This window comes from Hemiscyllium ocellatum, chromosome 4 (assembly GCF_020745735.1).
Source record: "Hemiscyllium ocellatum isolate sHemOce1 chromosome 4, sHemOce1.pat.X.cur, whole genome shotgun sequence".
Lineage (NCBI taxonomy): Eukaryota > Metazoa > Chordata > Chondrichthyes > Orectolobiformes > Hemiscylliidae > Hemiscyllium > Hemiscyllium ocellatum.
In genome coordinates, this window is record NC_083404.1 from 43,991,062 (window position 1) to 44,009,709 (window position 18,648).

Below are 18,648 nucleotides of genomic sequence, written 5' to 3' on the forward strand. Positions count from 1 at the left end.
GGAAAATTCAGGTTGAGGTTTGTTGCTATGTTGACCCAGATTTTGTGATAAGCAACAATATTTATTGAGCACAGAGACCCACAGCAAACAGTGGGACTCTTTAACAAATTGAAATGACAATTTGCACTTGTATTTCACCTTTATTTTGTGTAGTAAAAACATGTCTTGGCTCTTCACAGGATTGTGTCAAACAAAATTTGACTTGAGCCATATAAGGAGGTATTAAAACTTGATGGAAGAAAGTAGGTTTTAAGAAGCTTTTTAAATAGGGAGACAGTAGTAGTTTATGAAAGGAATTTCAGAATTTAGGGAAAACATGGCCACTAATAGTAGAACATTAGTATTTTTTAAAAAAACTTGCATCTGAATGCACCAGTTCTAGCTTTCTCTAGGACATTTAATGGTTATTTATAGTGATTTCCAGACATTGCATGTGTTCAAAAGCAAATATCAATGAGATTCTGTAAGAGTTCAGCCTGTAGAGTAGCAGGGCATCTCCACAACAATTTCCATGTTCAACTGGGTATGTGTCGACCTACTCTGAAGTTGCTGTTCAATTTTATTCCATTAGAGCTTGGTAGCTTTATTGTTTGGTTGGATAATATAGAGAAAATGCCTCCATTTGTGGGCTAAGATCAGAACAAGTGTAAGGAAATGGCAGCTTTAATAATAAAGTTAGAAAAAAGAAATATTGAAAATATTACATGAAAATGCGAGAACTGATTGTTGTAAAGGAAATGCAGAGGTTGCGGTTTCTTAGCAATAACATTTCTCTTTCTGTCTCAGGTTAGGGAGATATCAAAGACATAACCCAGTTAATTGTTTATTGTTCTTGAAAAGGGTGTAGAAGGATCGCTATTACAGCTCCTTCAGACACAGGCTTTCATATAGACATTTCTGACCCTAATAACATTAAGGCTTATATTCATTAACTGGACAAAATATTCTTAACAAATAAGAAGCACTAAGGTGGAGAACCAGGAGGGGATGAGCTTTGGTACCTTGTGCATTGTTCCTCAGTAATTGTACATTTGAATGGGAGCACATAGTGGATTGATTGAGTGATTGATATGGAGAAATTAATAAAGAAGGAAAAATAACTGCAGACAGAAAAGTGTGTTTCTCAGTGGATCCAAGCTCATTATGGCTTAACACTCTTATGCTGTAATCAGGCTGTGAACAAAAAAGATTGACATGACTTCTGTTTTCTTTGCCCTTTTGTAAAATTCAGGAGTAGTAAACCATCTCATTTGTTGTGAGTTGAATGTCTTAACCCTCTATTCAACATATATTATGTATTTAAACTGCTGCTTAATAAATAGCGTGGGCCTACTTCCTCTGACTTTTTGGAGAAGCTGATGCCTGAACCAATTCTTACGTTAGACACAACAACATACGATCATCATTGATGAGTCTATTGCCCAATGTTTTTTCCTAATCAGTGCCTGAAAGCATCAGAAGATTGAGCATTGATACCAGTTCAGAATAGCTTTAAGTTAGAAAGTGGAACTTGATGTTGCCCAATGGTTTTTACAAAAATTGTTTGTGGATTGTGGGCATTCCTGGCTGGGCTACCATTTATATCTCATCCGTAATAGCCCTTGAAAATATGGTTGTAAGCTGATGTCTTGGCCTGCTGCAGTCCATGTTGTATAGGGATATTCACAGTGTTACTAGTGATGGATTTCCAGCAGTTAGATACAGGAACAATAAAAGAACACAGAAATTCTAAGTCAAGATGATGTATGACTTGCAATAGGTTGCAATAGGGCATTCCATTGATTGATTTGATTTATTTAAGGGAAAGTGAGATAAACGCAACAGGAGAAAAGGAAAAGGATATGTTAATGCATAAGATGGAGAAGGATGACAGGAGGCTTGTACAGAATTTTGTGTAAGCAAAGATTACTTGTCCACAATGGCATGACTAAGTCAAGAAACTTTTGAAAGCACACTAGACTCAGTACTGTTGGAGTGTGATAGAGTCACACAGTGATTGAACATAGAACAGTACAGCACAATACAGGCCCTTCAGCCTTCGATGTTGTGCCAGCTTTTTATCCCAAGTAATAGATCCTCAAGAAAAAGTAATTTCGAAGAAGAGCGGGACAGTTTTCTTTGGTATGTGGGCTAATATATATTCCTCAATTGACACCATTGCAAACACAAATTAGCTGGCCACTATCATGTTGCTGTTTTGGTATGAGTTGCATGCCTGTTGGCTGTTACATTTTGTACACTACAATAAATGACCATGCTACAAAAATCAAGCTTTTTGGGAGTCTTCTGAGGCTGTAACAGATGGGGAAAAATTGAGATAAATCAGGGGCAAGTGAAGGTGTTTTAAAATTAAATTGAATTAAATAAAATCAGCACTAGCACTGCTATTTAAAGAAAAAAAAAATCACCTTAATTATTATTTGGAAAAGCACCTTGAGAATCTTTGCAGCTGAAGTTTTCAAGCCATTCTTAGATTCATTAGACAATTTTGAAGAGATTAAAGTCCTGACAAAAGGTTAACATCAGATTTTATTTCCAATTTCCAGCATTAATAATATTTTGTGTTTTCATGTCAAAGTAATTTAGATCTTTGATAAAAAAAAGTGATATATCAATGACCAAATTAGAAGAAAAGGGCTTTCCAGTATCAAAAGGTAGGAAAGTTACATAAAAGCAGTACTGAACCTTAATCGGACCACATAGAGTACAATGCGCAGTTTTGACGACCACATTATGAAAATGTTATACAGGCAATGGAGAGGGTGCTCAGAAGGTTTATGAGGAAGGTGCCTGAAATGCATTGGTTACATATTAGGAAAGCATGAAAAGGTTGGTTCTCTATTTTGTCATCCCTCGTCTCCAGATGATGGGCAGAACAGAGGGGTGATATAATAGAGATCTTTATGAAAGGATTTGATCGAGTGCGTACAGAGAGAATGTTTTCTCTTCTGTGGGGAAAAAGACATAACTAGAGGCATTCGTCCTAAGATAGTCACCAAAAAAATCCAATAGGAAATTCAATAAAAGGTTCATCATCCAGAAATTGACTGAACTGTGAAACTCAACACCACAGTCAGTGGTTGAGGTAGATAGCGTAGATGTGTTGAAGTCAGTCAAACATATGAGGAGGAAGGGAACAGAATATTACTATGATCAATTTAAATAAGGAAATATCGGATTAGGCTCAAGGAGAACATAAATTCCACCACAGACTGGTTGGGCTAAACGGTCTTTTGTGCCCCATGTCTTAAATATTAGGGACAATGTAGAAAGCTGTTCAGATTTTTGGAAGAATGAAATTGTCAGATTCACTGTTGACAATTTAGCAAACCTCATCAATTTTCTGATGGCTCTGAGACATTTACTGCGAAATCTGTTGTCTCTGGAAGCATTTTATGATCCTTAACAGCTGCAGGAAGTCACTCAAAGCAACCTATATGCAAATGATCATTTCACACTATAGAAAAGAAATGAACCACATGAAACAACTTATTCTTTATGTAAATAATGTGTTGCAATTAGGTACCTGATTTTTTTTCCCCTTCCGGGTAGTGGAAGCTTTGCTTTCATTACAGGATTTCTTCCAAAGATCCAAAATGCAAACTCAAAATTTAGCAGTAGAGTGTTGGTTTCATTGTAAAAGTACTTTATGCAGCTTCTAAATCAATTGAGCTAAAGAAATTAATGCAAAGGAAACATGCATAATTGTTGGAGTGTTAAATATCAACATGAATCGTGAAAGCAGTTGACAAAATTGTTATAAACCCTCTCCCTTAGTGTCTCTTTCAGTTAACAGATTCTGAACATCTATTAATTAATTATCAGTGACTGTTTGATAACATCTGTATAAAGTCACCTCTAGCAGGTGCCTCACAGCTCTACAGCTGTAAGTGTCAGTCAAAGGGAGAGGGTTTTGAAGTAATAGTTTGCTTGCTACACAGATGACACAAATCAGCAGCATCAACCATTTTCGATCTTTTTGAAGGGAGCTTTATTAATACAACATTTCGTTACAGTAAATGAAGCCTTCTCATAAGAGTGCAACCACAGTGGCATGATTACAATAAAAGCAGTATGCCTTTATATAACACTCTATGTCACAGAATGCCCAAAGGCATTTTATAGGAGTGTTATCAAATGTTATCTGAAATTATCCATATAAGGATGTATTTGGAGAAGTGACTGCAAACTTGATAAGAGGTAGGTTTTAAGATATTTGTCTGAAATCAAGGCAGAGAATAATGAGGCAACAAAATTTAGTTGGGGAGGGGGAGGGGTGTGTGGTAGTGGAGTTCCAGAGCTTAGGTGTAAGGCACTTGTGGGCTGCAGAAGGGCTTATGCCCGAAACGTCGATTCTCCTGCTCCTTGGATGCTGCCTGACCTGCTGCGCTTTTCCAGCAACACATTTTTCAGCTCTGATTTCCAGCATCTGCAGTCCTCAGTTTCTCCTAATTGTTGGCACAGGCCTTGGTAAAATTTGAAATTTGAGGAGAACCAAGAGGCCTGTTTTACAGCAGTATCTGTATCTTGTAGAGTTGTAGAACTAGAGGTAGTTACAGTTATAAGGTGGTAGAGGATTGGGAGCCATAGTATATGAACCAAGTTTGTGAGGGTAATGTAGTGTTGGATTAGATATAGACAGTAGTGTTTTAAGTGACCTCTGGTTTATAGGTTTTTGTTTTAAAGGTTTTGGCTGGAAGAGAACTGGTGTGGAAGATGCAGTGGATGTTGTAAGTAGATAAGGATGGTTTCATTATAGGTGGGCTGAGATGCAATTAGAAGCAAGTGAAATTATAGATTTACCATTGAGCTTCACCAGTTATGAGCATGGCAAATAACAATTTGCACAATATGTCCACATAACCACTCTGGAAGTGGGATCGAGGGCACACAAGATTACACTGTATGCAGATGATGTCCTTCTGTTTTTATCGAACCCGATGATCTCTGTACCCCATTTGATACAATGTATCAATTCATTTGGGGGCTATCTCAGGATATAAGATTAACTTTTCAAAACCAAAGGCTATGCCTTTGGGGAACCTTAAAGCTGTGCCAGAAGTTGAAGGTGGCCCTAAGTTCCCTTTTAAGTGGTCACAGGCAGAGTTTTGATACTTAGGCATTTTTATTACCCCCAAATTTGATCTGTTATTTCGGACTAACTTTGCTCACTTGCTCGACAATATTAAGCAAGATCTCCAGAGATGGGAGGCTCTTCCAATTTCATGGCTGGGCCGAATATCTCTCATTAAGATGAATGTTCTTCCACGTTTGCTTTATCCCATGTGTATGCTCCCTATAATGTTTCCCAGGTCAATGCTGTGGAACCTTATGGGATGGTTTGATTCCTTTGTCTGGCATTGTGAGTGGCCCCTCATCAAACTTACTAAATTGCAGTTGTCTCAAGGAGGGGGAGGAGTTGATTTCCCAGGCATCAGGAGGTATCAATTGAGTTCCCTGCTGTCCTTTGTGTGCGATTGGGTAGGTAATGATCCAAACTCAGTATGGCTAGATATCGAGGCCTCCCAGGCAAAGTGCCCTCTTATTAACCTGTTGTTCATGGATAAGATGAGGACAGTTATGGACCATTGCTATTGTCATTAGTGCATGGTGGGCGATGCATCAGAGTGAGAGTTGCTTATCCAAGACTTTGCCACTTTCGCCTATAGTTGGCATGCCAGGGTTCCGACCAGAGATGATTTACTCAGGGTTCAAACTATTGGCAGCAAGACGAGTTTCTAGTTTGGAAGACATGTTTGATGGTGAGGTTATGATGTCTTTTGAGTAACTGAGCCACAAATATGGGTTGCCCAGCAGAGATCTTTTCCGTTTTTCTCAGGTTAGGGATTTCATCCAGAAGAAGACTATGATTCTCTCTAAGCCCTATAAGCCCCGATACAGAGAGGTTGTTGCTATGTTCCACAAGCACCCTTCCGGTTAGTGCCCTCTATCGCCTGCTGGGTGACAGAGCCTGACAGGATATTAACCGGTTATGAGAGATCTGGGAGCAAGAGCTAGGAATGGAGATCTCTTCTGAAACATGGGAGAACATATGGGAGAATGCTCGAAAGATCTCAATCTGTAATAGGGCATGCTACGCAGTTAAAAGTTCTGCACAGACTTCATCTGACACCTGACCGTCTGGTAAGGTTTTAAAACGGGGCATCTTTAGTGTGCCCCAAATGTAAAATAAGTGTAGGTACTCTTACCCATTGCTTCTGGACATGTCACAGGCTCTGTGTTTATTGGACCGCTGTGGCGGGAGAGATAGGGAGGGTATTGAGGACTGAAGTCAAAGTAGACCCAACATCTCTCCTCTTAGGTCTACTGAATTTACCATCTTTAGCCGGCATGGGAAGAAACTATTTAATATTCTTGCATACTGTGCACGGAGGGATATTCTGATGAACTGGGTGTCTGAGAACCTGCTGGGCATGCTGGGATGGCAGAAATTAATTATGGAGCACATTCCCTTGGACTTTTTAACAAACATGGTGCACCACACTGCAGACCATTTTTATAAGACATGGTGGCCCTGCGTGAGTTATTTGGATATTGATTTGTCAGTTATCCTAACTAGGGCATTTGTTTAAGCAGGATGGTTAGGTTTGTCAAGCCCTGGGCCCTGGAGGGGGTGGGGGGGGGGGGGTGGGTGGGGGTGGGGGGGGGGATTGGTCTTCTGAGTTAATACGGGCATATATGCAATGCTCCTATTCCTTTGTTTGGGAGCTTTGCGCCGAGCATAGCTGTTCTGTATTCTATGTCTTTTTTTTTGGATTTTTTTTGTGTTTCTTTTTTTGATCTATTAGTTATTTACTTATTTATTGGTGTTGCTTTTGCACAATGTTAGGGTTTGTTTTGTATTTTAGGGTAGGTTAGTAGTTATTGGACAGTAGTCTTATAATTTTTTATTTCTTTTATTATACTGATATTTGTTATTGATTGTATTTTTCAATAATTTTATATGTTAGTAAAGTTAAAAAAAATTGCTAATAAATATATTTACAAAAAAAATTGTACAATAATTTGTGTTAATTAATTCTTTGCTGGACCAATCTGAAACTGATTACATTGCCTCACACTGTCCCAATATTAATGCAACCTTTGCTCAACAGTGTTTGCTTTAGATATACGAGTAGTGCAGCCTTTGTAATGGAGAGGTTATGGGATGTGATCTCAGTTTGGGTAACAATGTTGTGCAGTTTGAGGTGCTGGCCAGGTTGCAGTCAGTGAGTTGCATATTATTAGCCCAGATTTGGTTTTATATCATAAGAGCAGAAGTAAAGTAGTTGGCCTATTGAGTTTTCTCCACCATAAAATGGAACTCCTACAGAGTGGAAACAGACCCTTCGGCCCAACAGGTCCACACCACCCTCCGGGAAGTAACCCACGCAGACCCATTCCCCTAACCAATTACTTTACATTTACCCCTGTCTAATGCACCTAACCTACACATCCCTGAACACTGTGGGCAATTTAACATGGCCAATTCACCTAACCTGCACATCTTTGGATTGTGGGAGGAAACCGGAGCACCCAGAGGCAACCCACGCAGACACTGGGAGAATGTGTAAACCCCACACGGTCGCCCGAGGCTGGAATCAAACCTGGGTCCCTGGTGCTGTGAGGCAGCGGTGCTAACGACTGAGCCACTGTGCCATCCTAAACTGAGATCATGGGTGATATGATTATCCTCAACCCCACTTTCCTGTCTTTTCTCCATGACCCTTATTTTTCTTAATGAAAGAGAAAATGCAAACATTGTCAAAAAGTATTGGTTTCAGAAGATGAGAAAGATTAGTTAACACAAAAGTCAAAGAAATGAAGCAAGTCCCAAGCTCATTGACCCACCAGGGGTCAAAGTACAAAGGAAATTGACACCCTTTGTGATCCTTAGACTGCCTCCAGAATTTTGTAAAAGTAGGTTGAATTTTTTTTCCAAAACCATTCCAAGTTTTGTTATTTATGCTTTTGATAAACTATATCCCATTTCGACAGCACCCATCTTTATATCCTGAATAATCTTGTTTTTTTTGCCCTGTCCTGCTTCCAAACACTTCAGTTTTGCTGTTTGAATAACTAGAAAAGCTTCACAGTCAAAACAACGCTTCCAATAAGCTACAAATTGAACTCTTTGAATAAACTTGCATATCTACTGATTTGCATGTGGCTGCAAGCAATCATAATAAACCCATATTCAATATCCTGTGACAACATTTATCGATCATCTTGTCAAGAGAGCTGACTATAATATTGGTCATCCAGTTTTACTTTGCCAGGATAGTTAAGCTAATTACAAATGTGTTTAGCTTTTGCATCTAGTCCTGTATCAGTTTAAACATGTGATAAAGATTGTTGGAAAAATTGGAGAGAATTTGGAAAGCTTGCATTATTCATAAACACCAGTAATGTTGTTTATCCATCTATTGGCCTATATACGCCTCATACTTTTTCAACAGAAGCTGCTGCTCAGTCTTCAAAGGTCACCTTTCAGATCTCTGCTCCCAGTTCAAAGCTCCAAACCAAAAACGATAGAAGAAAATAAAAACAATGAAAAATCAACAAAGATTATAACCGTTGTAACCTTTGGAATAAGTGAATAATGCTAAGTTACAGGACAACACCACATTAAGAACTTGGATTTACATCATGCTTTTTACTGCAACAGCAATAATAACTTATATTGATAAATCACCATTCGAATACTGAAATGTGCTGAACTACTTCAGGAATATTTTAAAACAAAGTATAACACTAAATCTTGTTAGACCATATGAGCTAAAGCTTGACCAAAGGGATGAATTTCAGAATCTCAGCAGTGGACTTTATGAAGTGTCTAAAAATGGGAAGATGAGGTAGAGAGGTGATGAGATTTGAAGAACTTCCAGAGCTTGGGATCTTGCCACCAATGATATAATAATTAGCGGGAGTGTGGAAGAGGCCAGATTTGGAGGAGTCTGGAAGATACTGGGGTGAGATTATTAGATGGGTGAGGCCACAAAAGTATTTGAAAATACGAAGATGAAAATTTTTAAATTAAAGCATTGCTTAACCTGGAGCCCAGATCAACAAGCACAGGGGTAAAGTAAATGAACCTGGTCCAAGATAGAACATGGGCAACATAATTTTGGATGAGGTCAGACTTATGGAGGTTAGAATGTTGAAAGCTAGCCAGGTGTGCATTAGAAAGCCTTGTAAAAAACATTTATATTTCATAAACAAGTTAAAATGCTATATTTGTTTGGGTGCTTAAGCTAAAATTTGATTATTTATGCTCATTTTGACTATGAAGCTCTGCTCTTTACAGCAAGTGCCTCTAAGATAGTTTTGTAACACTGTTGATAACATTACATGAAATCTTGCTCACCATGGTTAGTTTTGTACTAAAAGTAAATCAAATACTGAATGCTTTTTAAAGGTTTCTTCTGTCACGCTCTATGCATTTCGGGGTGAATGTATAATATAATGACTACTGTCTTTTAGCACATGATAGTTATGTAAATGAAGAACAACTGCGTTTAGAATGATAACAGGAGCTTTTTAAACTCACATCTTGATGAATTTCAACATATTTTTTGATTGATGAATTCAACTGTTTCCATTTATTCTTTTTGATGTTTAAAAACCAGTTCTTTTCAAACTACTATTGGACTTATAATTTCATTTCACTATAATGTTCAGTGTAACAGATATTTTGTTTACTATTACAATGCAGATGTTTGATAGCAACAATGAAGTTTATTTCATACATATTCGTATTACAGTATTTAATGGAATAGATCAATGTATAATATAACTTTTTAAGTGACCTTTCCGTTTGCAGGCAAATGGTTAGTTAATTAAGCCATTGCAATTGAAATATTTATGCCTTGAAATATAGCACAGTGGAAGTGTATCTTGGAGGACTAATTGCTGTTGAGTAGGTGGATGATTTCTGATTCTCCCAGTCTACTTCAAGCTTTATAATTGTAACCAATAAAAACTATTGGTAAAAGCATACAGTACCTGCCATAGTGCATCACTGATTATGATATTGTGTGATCTGTCAAACGCACATTGACAAATATTTACAGAAAGTTGCTAATTGACTAATTTTGTGAATCAACTTGACTTCTGTCCTCTGAAATGAAGGAATTCAATGGATTAAGATGCATTATTTGTTAATTAATAGTGAATGCACATTGATAACTAATCAATCAGAAAACCAGATGTGAAAATCTGTCAGCCAAAGAAAATAGCTGCTTCAGTTTACAGACCAACGAACTAGTCAGTCAATAGATGTACAATTTTTTTGTTAGTAACAATCCTGTTTCTATAGGGTCCCTGCGTTCATGCATACTTTATGATTCATTTCAAAATCTCAGACTTCTGGACACATTAAATGTTGTGTCAACTTGCAACTTGACTGCAAGGTATTGATTTAAAGTAAGCATGTTGGTTTAGAGATTTTGACAACTTCTGCCATTTTTGTTCCCTCTTTTTGAATGCCACTAAAATCACGAATTGATTTTTTTTTTGGTTTGTATTCATGTCAATCTAATACCTGGAGCAGAATGACTCCTTGCTGCACTGACTGAAGTAGGAATTCTCTGTAGTGGTAGCATTATGAAATGTGATGGCATGGAGTTGCTGCAACAATAATGGTGAAAACTGACACAATTTGCTGCTGTTCTACAAAAACTGACAGAAACTTTGGACATGGAAATCTAGTGTTTGCAATCAGTGAACTTATACTCTTCCATAAGTGTGTTATCAAGGTTCCCACAGGCTGCAGTGTCCCTTGCAATCATGAGTCGGAAAAAAAACTCCACTTCTACACTGTTGGCCTTGAAAAAGTTCCACATTATTGGATGTGGTTTAACTGAGCATTTACTGCACTGAATTCATAATCATTGCTGAATACCCACACTGGCCCTAAAAAGTTTTTTATATTTATACAATGTTGACTTTCACCACAATTATTAAATTGTTAGGTGAAAACGTAAACTAATAAAGTAAATTGATGACACCTAGCTCTCATTCCACCATCTCTCTCAAATTCTGCATTATTGCTAAATTATTAATGTACTTGTCTGATTTCCAGTACTGGATAAACAGAAATTTCCTCCATTTCAATATTGAAAAGCCTTTCTCTGGTCCCAGCTTGCAAACTGCATTCACTACTTTTTGAATGCTACAATCTTCTTTGTGCCAACTATTTAAGACTAAAGCAGATTGTATGCAATGTTAGGATCATAATTGATACTAAGATGATCTTCTGGCCCATTACTAAGGCCTCCTTAAGAGTGCTCCTCTCTGTTCGGATTCAACCCATACAGAAACCCTCATTCTCGTGTTTGTTAATTCTAGACCTGGCAATTCCAATGCCCTTTGGGTTGCATTTTTACATTCTAACCTTCAAACTTGAGGCTACCAAAATCCCTGCTGCCCAAGTTCTAACTTTCACAACATTTTGCTTGCACATCACGCTGTGTTCATTTGATGTACACTTGCCCCCAGTGAACCAAAGGTCTAGATTTTAACATTCCCATCCTTGCTTTCAAATCCGTCCAGATGTATTTCCCCTCCCTATCTCTGTAGCTTCCTCTAACCCTATAAATCCTTTGAAATTCCTGCACTCATTCAATTTTGGTCTTTTATGTTACTTGATTTTAACTGTGACCATGTCTTCAGCAGCCTAAGATAACTTTCAAAACCTGTCCATCTCTCTGTCATCCTTTTAAGATGTTCCTTAAAATTTACTTTGCTGACCAAGATTTTATTGCCTTATATGACTCAGTGAAAAATATTGTTTTAAGACTCTCCCATGAAACAACTTGGGAGGTTATATTATGTTCAAGTTGCTGTGTGATTCAAGTTTTCATTGTGGTATTTTGAAAATATTTCACTACTTCTTGCTTTCTGGTTTGCTGGTGTGAATACTTCTGTTTGATTGGTTGCTGTGCTCTTGTGATGTCATTGCTGCATGCTAAGCCTTCCACTTGAGTTATTTTTGGCAACAAAAGAGGCCATTCAGTCTGTGTCAATTCCATTCTCCTGTTCTTTCCACATAGCTCTGCAAATTTCTTTTCTTCAAGTGACCATCCAATTTTCTTTTAAAATCATCGATGCTCTCTGCATCCACCATCCTCTTAGGTCACAAGATCCATGTCATCACCACTTGCTATGTAAAAAACGTTCTTCCCCACATCCCCTCTTCAGTTCTTGTCTAATATCTTAAATCTTTATCCACTTGTCCTTGTTTCATCAGCTAATTAGGGAACATTTTGCTTCTTATCTGTCTTATCCAAACCTGCCGTAATATTGTTCATGTTCATTTAACATACGTCTTGGAAAGTTTCATGCGGAAAGAGAAATTTCTTGCTGCAGAGATTGCTAAATCCTTATAGGCAGTTTTCTTTTGAGGTTAACAGTGAACACCCTCTATTTGTTACTGACCACAAAATCTGGCCCATTGTTTCTTTGGCACATTACATTGTAGTCCACCCTGGATATCATTAAAACTTGGTTGTTGAACAGCAAGATACTTGAGGGATCAGGAATTCAATTACTTTCTGCTTGTGTTTGTTTTGTTGTTTGTGTAATTACAACAGCACCACATGGAGGAACATTAAGCAAGCAACCAGTGAGATCTAAGGTCACGGACTACCAGTATGCTTATCTGTATCCATGTCACTTGTAATCAGTTGATTTGAGAATTAAATGGAAAGGGGATGTAATGAGCATTTCATTACTTATGAGTTTGTAAGTTTGGTTCCTACCTTTATAATGTGCAAAGTACTTTCCTCTATGGTATTTTAGAAATGAGTAAAATGTCTGATCTTGCTTTCTTTTCCAGATGGGCCTTTGTTATGAAGAAACATCTTAGCACCCATTTATTGGGAAAACATGGCATCGGGACTCCAAAGGAACGGTAGGAGAATCAGCTAATAATATTGAGTCATTTATTTTCTGTTATGATGCAACCCAGAGCAGTATCCAAAGGTCAAATATAGAATATAGCTCAACATTTTGGCAGAAAACACATGGAGTCAAGTGGATGGCGAGTTCTATTGCACCTTGACCCACCCAACTTCGTGATTTGTTTCAAAATCTGAGACTTGTTAAAAATTATGTCACTTTGAAACTTGATCGCAGTGAAGATTAAATTCAAACCCCCCCCATGTAATACCAGTGTTGCATGCAATTTTGCCAGATTAACATTGCCCCCTTTCATAGGGATGGTGTATTCCACATTGAGCTTCAAATGGTCAAATCTGACCATTTGATATCAAATATTTAGTAGCAAATTGGCCTTTCCAGCTGCAATAACATGTGATTTATACAAGTGTCAATGAATGATTCTACTAACAATGCTAATCTGTTTAAATATCTCATACTTGTGACCTGCCACATGGTTTTTTTAGGCAGAGTAGGTTTAAATGCAATTAGATGGCTAATGGTTTATTGTGTTTGTAAATTCACTTCTGACCAATTTGCTTCTCTAGTGTGTTGTCCCAGTGAGCTTCAATAAAGGGCAATAGGAAGGAATATTTTATTTACAGTCAAATAACCTAACGTAAAAATTGTCAAGTGTTTGGTTTACCTTGACTGCATGGTTTTCACAAATGTTTTGAATACAATAGTTTTGGTACTGCAGTGGATTCTTCTGGGAAAATGAAGGATAAAGAAATTTGACATGTTTGTGCAATCTGTTATGCAGTATTGATAATACGTGCAGTAAACAAACAGGTTAACATGTTTAACTAACACTATGATATCTCTATTGAACTACAAGTTAAGATTATGCTTTCAATAGATTTCAACAAAAAACGAGCTAAGGCAGGAATGTAAACACCAGACATCTCTTTTCAATCAAAGTGAACAAAGTGCATCATTGAAGCACCCTCTAATACAGCATCTTGTAGAATGTATTCAAACACAATTAGGTCTGGCTGAAAGATATTGCTTTCTGTCCAGCTAACTCAGGATTACCATGTGATGCATGTTTGATCTGTATAGAGTTGCAGGACCAAGATTTCAACTGAGTTGAGTTTTTATTTTCCTGCCTGGCTGTGAGTGTGTTCTCTAAGCCATTGATCTCAAGCAGTTTAGGTTGAAAGTCTCCTTTTCCAATGGATTAGTTATAATAGATCCCTCACATAAATTAAAGAACCATTCATTCTGTACAAGAAGTAGCACTTATGTACTTGGGTATCAACAAGTTTTAAGGAAAGTAGCAATGCGGGCAAACTTGTATTTAGATTAGATTAGATTACTTACAGCGTGGAAACAGGCCCTTTGGCCCAACAAGTCCACACCGACCGCCGAAGTGCTCCCACCAAGACTCATTTCCCCACATTTGACCCTGCACCTAACACTACGGGCAATTTAGCGTGGCCAATTCTCCTAACCTGCACATTTTTGGACTGTGGGAGCACCCGGAGGAAACCCACGCAAACACAGGGAGAATGTGCAAACTCCACACAGTCAGTCGCCTGAGGCGGGAAATGAACCCGGGTCTCTGGTGCTGTGAGGCAGCAGTACTAACCACGGTGCCACCGTACCACCCAAAATAATAAATCAAAGATCCGTGGATGTTAGAAGTCTGAAACAGAGTTCTGAAGAAGTGTCACTGGACTCAAATTGTTAACTCTGTTCCTCTCCATGGATGCTGCCCGACCTGCTGAGGTTCTCCATAAATTCTCTTCTGTATTTTGGTGGCAGTGTTTTGAGTTTAAGTATGTGGCACTTAAATTTTTCGGGAGTTGGTTAGCTTAGTGGGCTGGACAGCTAAAAAGGGATGCCAACAGCATGGGTTCAATTCCTGTACTGACTCATGTTACCATGGAGGACTTTCTTGCTCAATCTCTCCCTTTGCCTGAGTCATGGTGACCCTTAGGTTAAACCATCCCTGTACGTCTCTCTCATGAGAGAGCAGCTATATGGTCTGGTAGGACCATGGCAACGTATAAAGCTGTCCTCTGTTGAACTAGACTGAGCTCATCTGGCAACCTGACAAAATTCCTGCTGCTCTGTGTGCTCCAACATGCAGCTTGCCTCTGAAGCGACTCGGCAAACCCACCCTGCAGTGCATGTGATGGTTCAAGTCTTCCATAGTGCCCTCCTTCAGCACAGTTGTGATATCTTCTTTGACCAACTCCTCCACCCCTTTTATCTCCCTCTCTATCCCACCTGAGACATTGATATCCTGGGATATTTAGTTGCCAATCATGCCCTTCCCTCAACCAAGTCTCAGTAATAGCCGTAGCCTCATACTCTCAGATACTAATCTAGGCCCTAAGTTCATCTGCCTTACCTACTATACTTGTTGCATTTAAAAAAATGCACCTCAGATCTCAGTTCATCCTCTACTTCCTGCCTACTCTTCCTGTCAAGCAGTACATATTTTTGCTTTGACATGAGTTCATTCTCTGTGACTGCTCATGAACCATTGGAGACCACTGTGATAGGTTCATACTTACTTTATGCCCGTTTGCTCAGCCCTTGGCATCTAGGGTGGTTCAAGGGAAAAGGGTGAACAATTGTGGTAGGAGATTAACTACTTAGTGGAACAGAGATTGTAGATGTGACTCCAGGATGGTATGTTGTTACCTAGTGTCAGAGAGGCAGAAATCATTCTTTTTAAGGAGGATGAACAGCTAGAGGTTATGATCCAAAAACAGAAATCACTGGAAAATCTCAGCAGGTCTGACAGCACCTGTGGAGAGAAATCAGAGTTAACATGTCAGGTCCAGTGACCCTTCTTCAGAACTGATAGTAGCTTGGAAAGGGATTTTTATTTCAGAAGATGGAGTGAGGAGAGGGGGGCAAAGGTGGAGGTAGAGCCCAAAGAGAGAGAAAAACAGTTGGACAGACAAAGGAATAGTTAAAGGAGAAAGTGTGAACTGCAATTACTGAAGATCAGAGTCAAAAAGTGTGGCACTGGAAAAGCACTGCCATTAAGGCAGCATTTGAGGAACAAGAGAGTCAATGTTTCAAGCATAAGCTCTTCATCAAGCGTGGTTAAAGGCCAAACTGGGGGAATGAATAGCCAGTAATGGAGACAATTAGTGAGTGACAATAGGTAACTTGAGCTGGCAGTCCATGTGGTGCTAAGGCCTAGTGTATGAGGTTGAGGGAAAGTTTGGGGAAAGCCATTAAATTGTTGAACTCAGTATTAAGTCCAGAAGGCTGCAGAGTTCCTAAGTATAAAACGAGGTGCTGTTCTTCCAGTTTGTGTTGAACTTCTGCAAGCCAGAGACAGAGATGTTGGTCACGTAACACTGGTGTGTTTAAGTGACAAACAACTGGAAGCTCAGGGTCATTGAACTGATGATCAAGATAGTCTGATGGTCATTGTTTGGCATGGAAAGAATATACTGCCAACACTATAGGAGTTCAGGCAGATAGGCACGATACTCCTTTATTCTCTCGCTAGTCATGTTGAGGCTGTACAGCATATTGGTTAGGCCACTGTTGGAATATTGCGTGTAATTCTGATCTTCCTATCGGAAAGATGTTGTGAAACTTGAAAAGGTTCAGAAAAGATTTACAAGGATGTTGGCAGGGTTGGAGGATTTGAGCCTTGGGGAGAGGTTGAACAGGCTGGGGCTGTTTTTTCCTGGAGCGTTGTAGGCTGAGAGGAGACCTTATAGAAGTTTACAAAATTGAGGGTCATGGATAGGGTAAGGAGGCAAAGTATTTTCTCTGGGGTTAGGGAGTCCAGAACTTTAGGGCATAGGTTTAGAGTGAGAAGGGAAAGATATGAAAGAGACCTAAGGGACAACTTTCTCACACAGAGGGTGGTATGTGTATGGAATGAGCTGCCAGAGGATGTGGTGGAGGCTGGTACAATTGCAACAGTTAACAGGGCATTTGGATGGGTATATGAATAGGAAGGGTTTGGAGGGTTATGGGCTGGGTGCTGGCAGGTGGGTTGGGATATCTGGTCGGCATGAACAGGTTGGACCAAAGGGGCTGTTTCCATTCTTACATCTCTATGACTCTGGTTTCCTGGTTAGGATCTTGTAAAAGGTCATTTTTTTTCTCCGAGAAATGTGACCAGGGGCACCTCATGTGGTAAATGTTACTTGCCACTTTTCAAGCCTGAATATTTTCCAAGGCTTGTTGTACTTGATCATGGACTGCATCAGTATCTGAGGAGTTGTGAATAGTGCCGAACATTATACAGTCATGGTTGAATATTCTGAATTATGATGGGAAGCTGGCCCTTGATGAAACAGCTGAAGATGGTTGGGCCTAGGACACTACCCTGAGGAACTCCTGCAGAGGTAAGAGAGCTGAGATGACTGACATCCAACAACCACAACTATCTTTGTATTTTCAAGAAATGACTCCAGTCATTTGAGAGTTTGCCCGATTCTCATCAGTTTTGCTCGGGCTCCTTATATTACATTTGTTGAAAAATGTAGCGCTGGAAAAGCACAGCATGTCAGGCTTATGCCTGAAATGTTGACTCTGCTCCTTGGATGCTGCCTGACCTGCTGTGCTTTACCAGCACTGCACTTTTTGACTCTGACCTCTAGCATCTACAGTCCTCACTTTTCCCTTATGTTACACTTGGTCAAATGTGAGGAAAGTGAGAACTGCAGATGCTGGAGGTCAGATTCGAAGATTGTGGTGTTGGTAAAGCATAGACAGCCAGGCAGCATCCGAGGAGCAGGAGAATTGAGCATAAGCCCTTCATCAGGAATGAGGCTTATGGCCCAAGGGGACTGAGAGCTAAGTGGGAGGGGGTGGGATTGGGGGAAGGTAGCTGGGAATGCAATAGGTGGGTGAAGATGATAGGTCAGAGAGGAGGGTGGAGCAGATAGGTAGGAAAGAAGTTGGACAGATAGAACCATTCAAGTGGGGGGTGCTTAGTTGGAATGTTGGATCTGGGATATGGTGGTGGGGTGGGTAGGAACTGAAGAAATTGGTGAAATCCACATTGGTCCCAAGTGGTTGGAGGGTCCCAAGGTGATCCAACCACATGGGTTCAATGTCGATTTCACCAGTTTCCTCATTTCCTCTCCCCCACCTTATCCCAGACCCAAACTTCCAATTCAGACGTCCTCTTGAACTGTCCTATCTGTCTATCTTCCTCCCACCTATCTGCTCCACCCTCCTCTCTGACCTATCACCTTCACCCCCACCTTCATTGACCTCTCACATTTCTAGCTACCTTACCCCCAGCCCCACCCCCCTCCCATTTATCTCTCAGCTCCTTTGGGCCACCATCCACATTCCTGATGAAGTGTTATGTTTGAAACATTAATTCTGCTCCTTGGATGCTGCCTGACCAGCTGTGCTTGGTCAAATGTGGCCTTCATATTAAGGCTATCACTCTTGTTTCACCTCTGGAATTCAGCTCTTTTGTCCATGTTTGAAGGCTGTAATGAGGTCAGGAGCTGAGTGTCCCTGGTGGAATCCAAAATTAGTCACCAGGTTATTGCTAGGTAAGTACTGCTTGATAGCATTGTCGATGACTTCTTTTATTATTTTACTAATGATCAAGAATAGACTGATGGAGTGGTAAATGGCTGGGTTGGATTTATCTTGTGTACATAGCATATCTGGGTAATTTTTCATGGTATGTAGATGCCCATGTTGTAGCTGTACTGGAGCAGCTTGCCTATGAGTGCAGCAAGTTCTGGAGCACAAATA

The 18,648-nt window shown here is 39.6% G+C and overlaps 1 protein-coding gene across 2 annotated transcripts in view; it reads left to right on the plus strand.

The window, feature by feature from the left end:
• The window catches only part of znf407 (zinc finger protein 407), a 485,332-nt gene that overhangs the window by 189,241 nt on the left and 277,443 nt on the right, over positions 1 to 18,648 (plus strand). For both annotated transcript variants that reach the window (XM_060823093.1, XM_060823095.1), the window contains exon 4: positions 12,839 to 12,913. In XM_060823093.1, the coding sequence (XP_060679076.1) occupies positions 12,839 to 12,913 (75 nt within the window). The remainder of the gene's footprint in view (positions 1 to 12,838; positions 12,914 to 18,648) is intronic.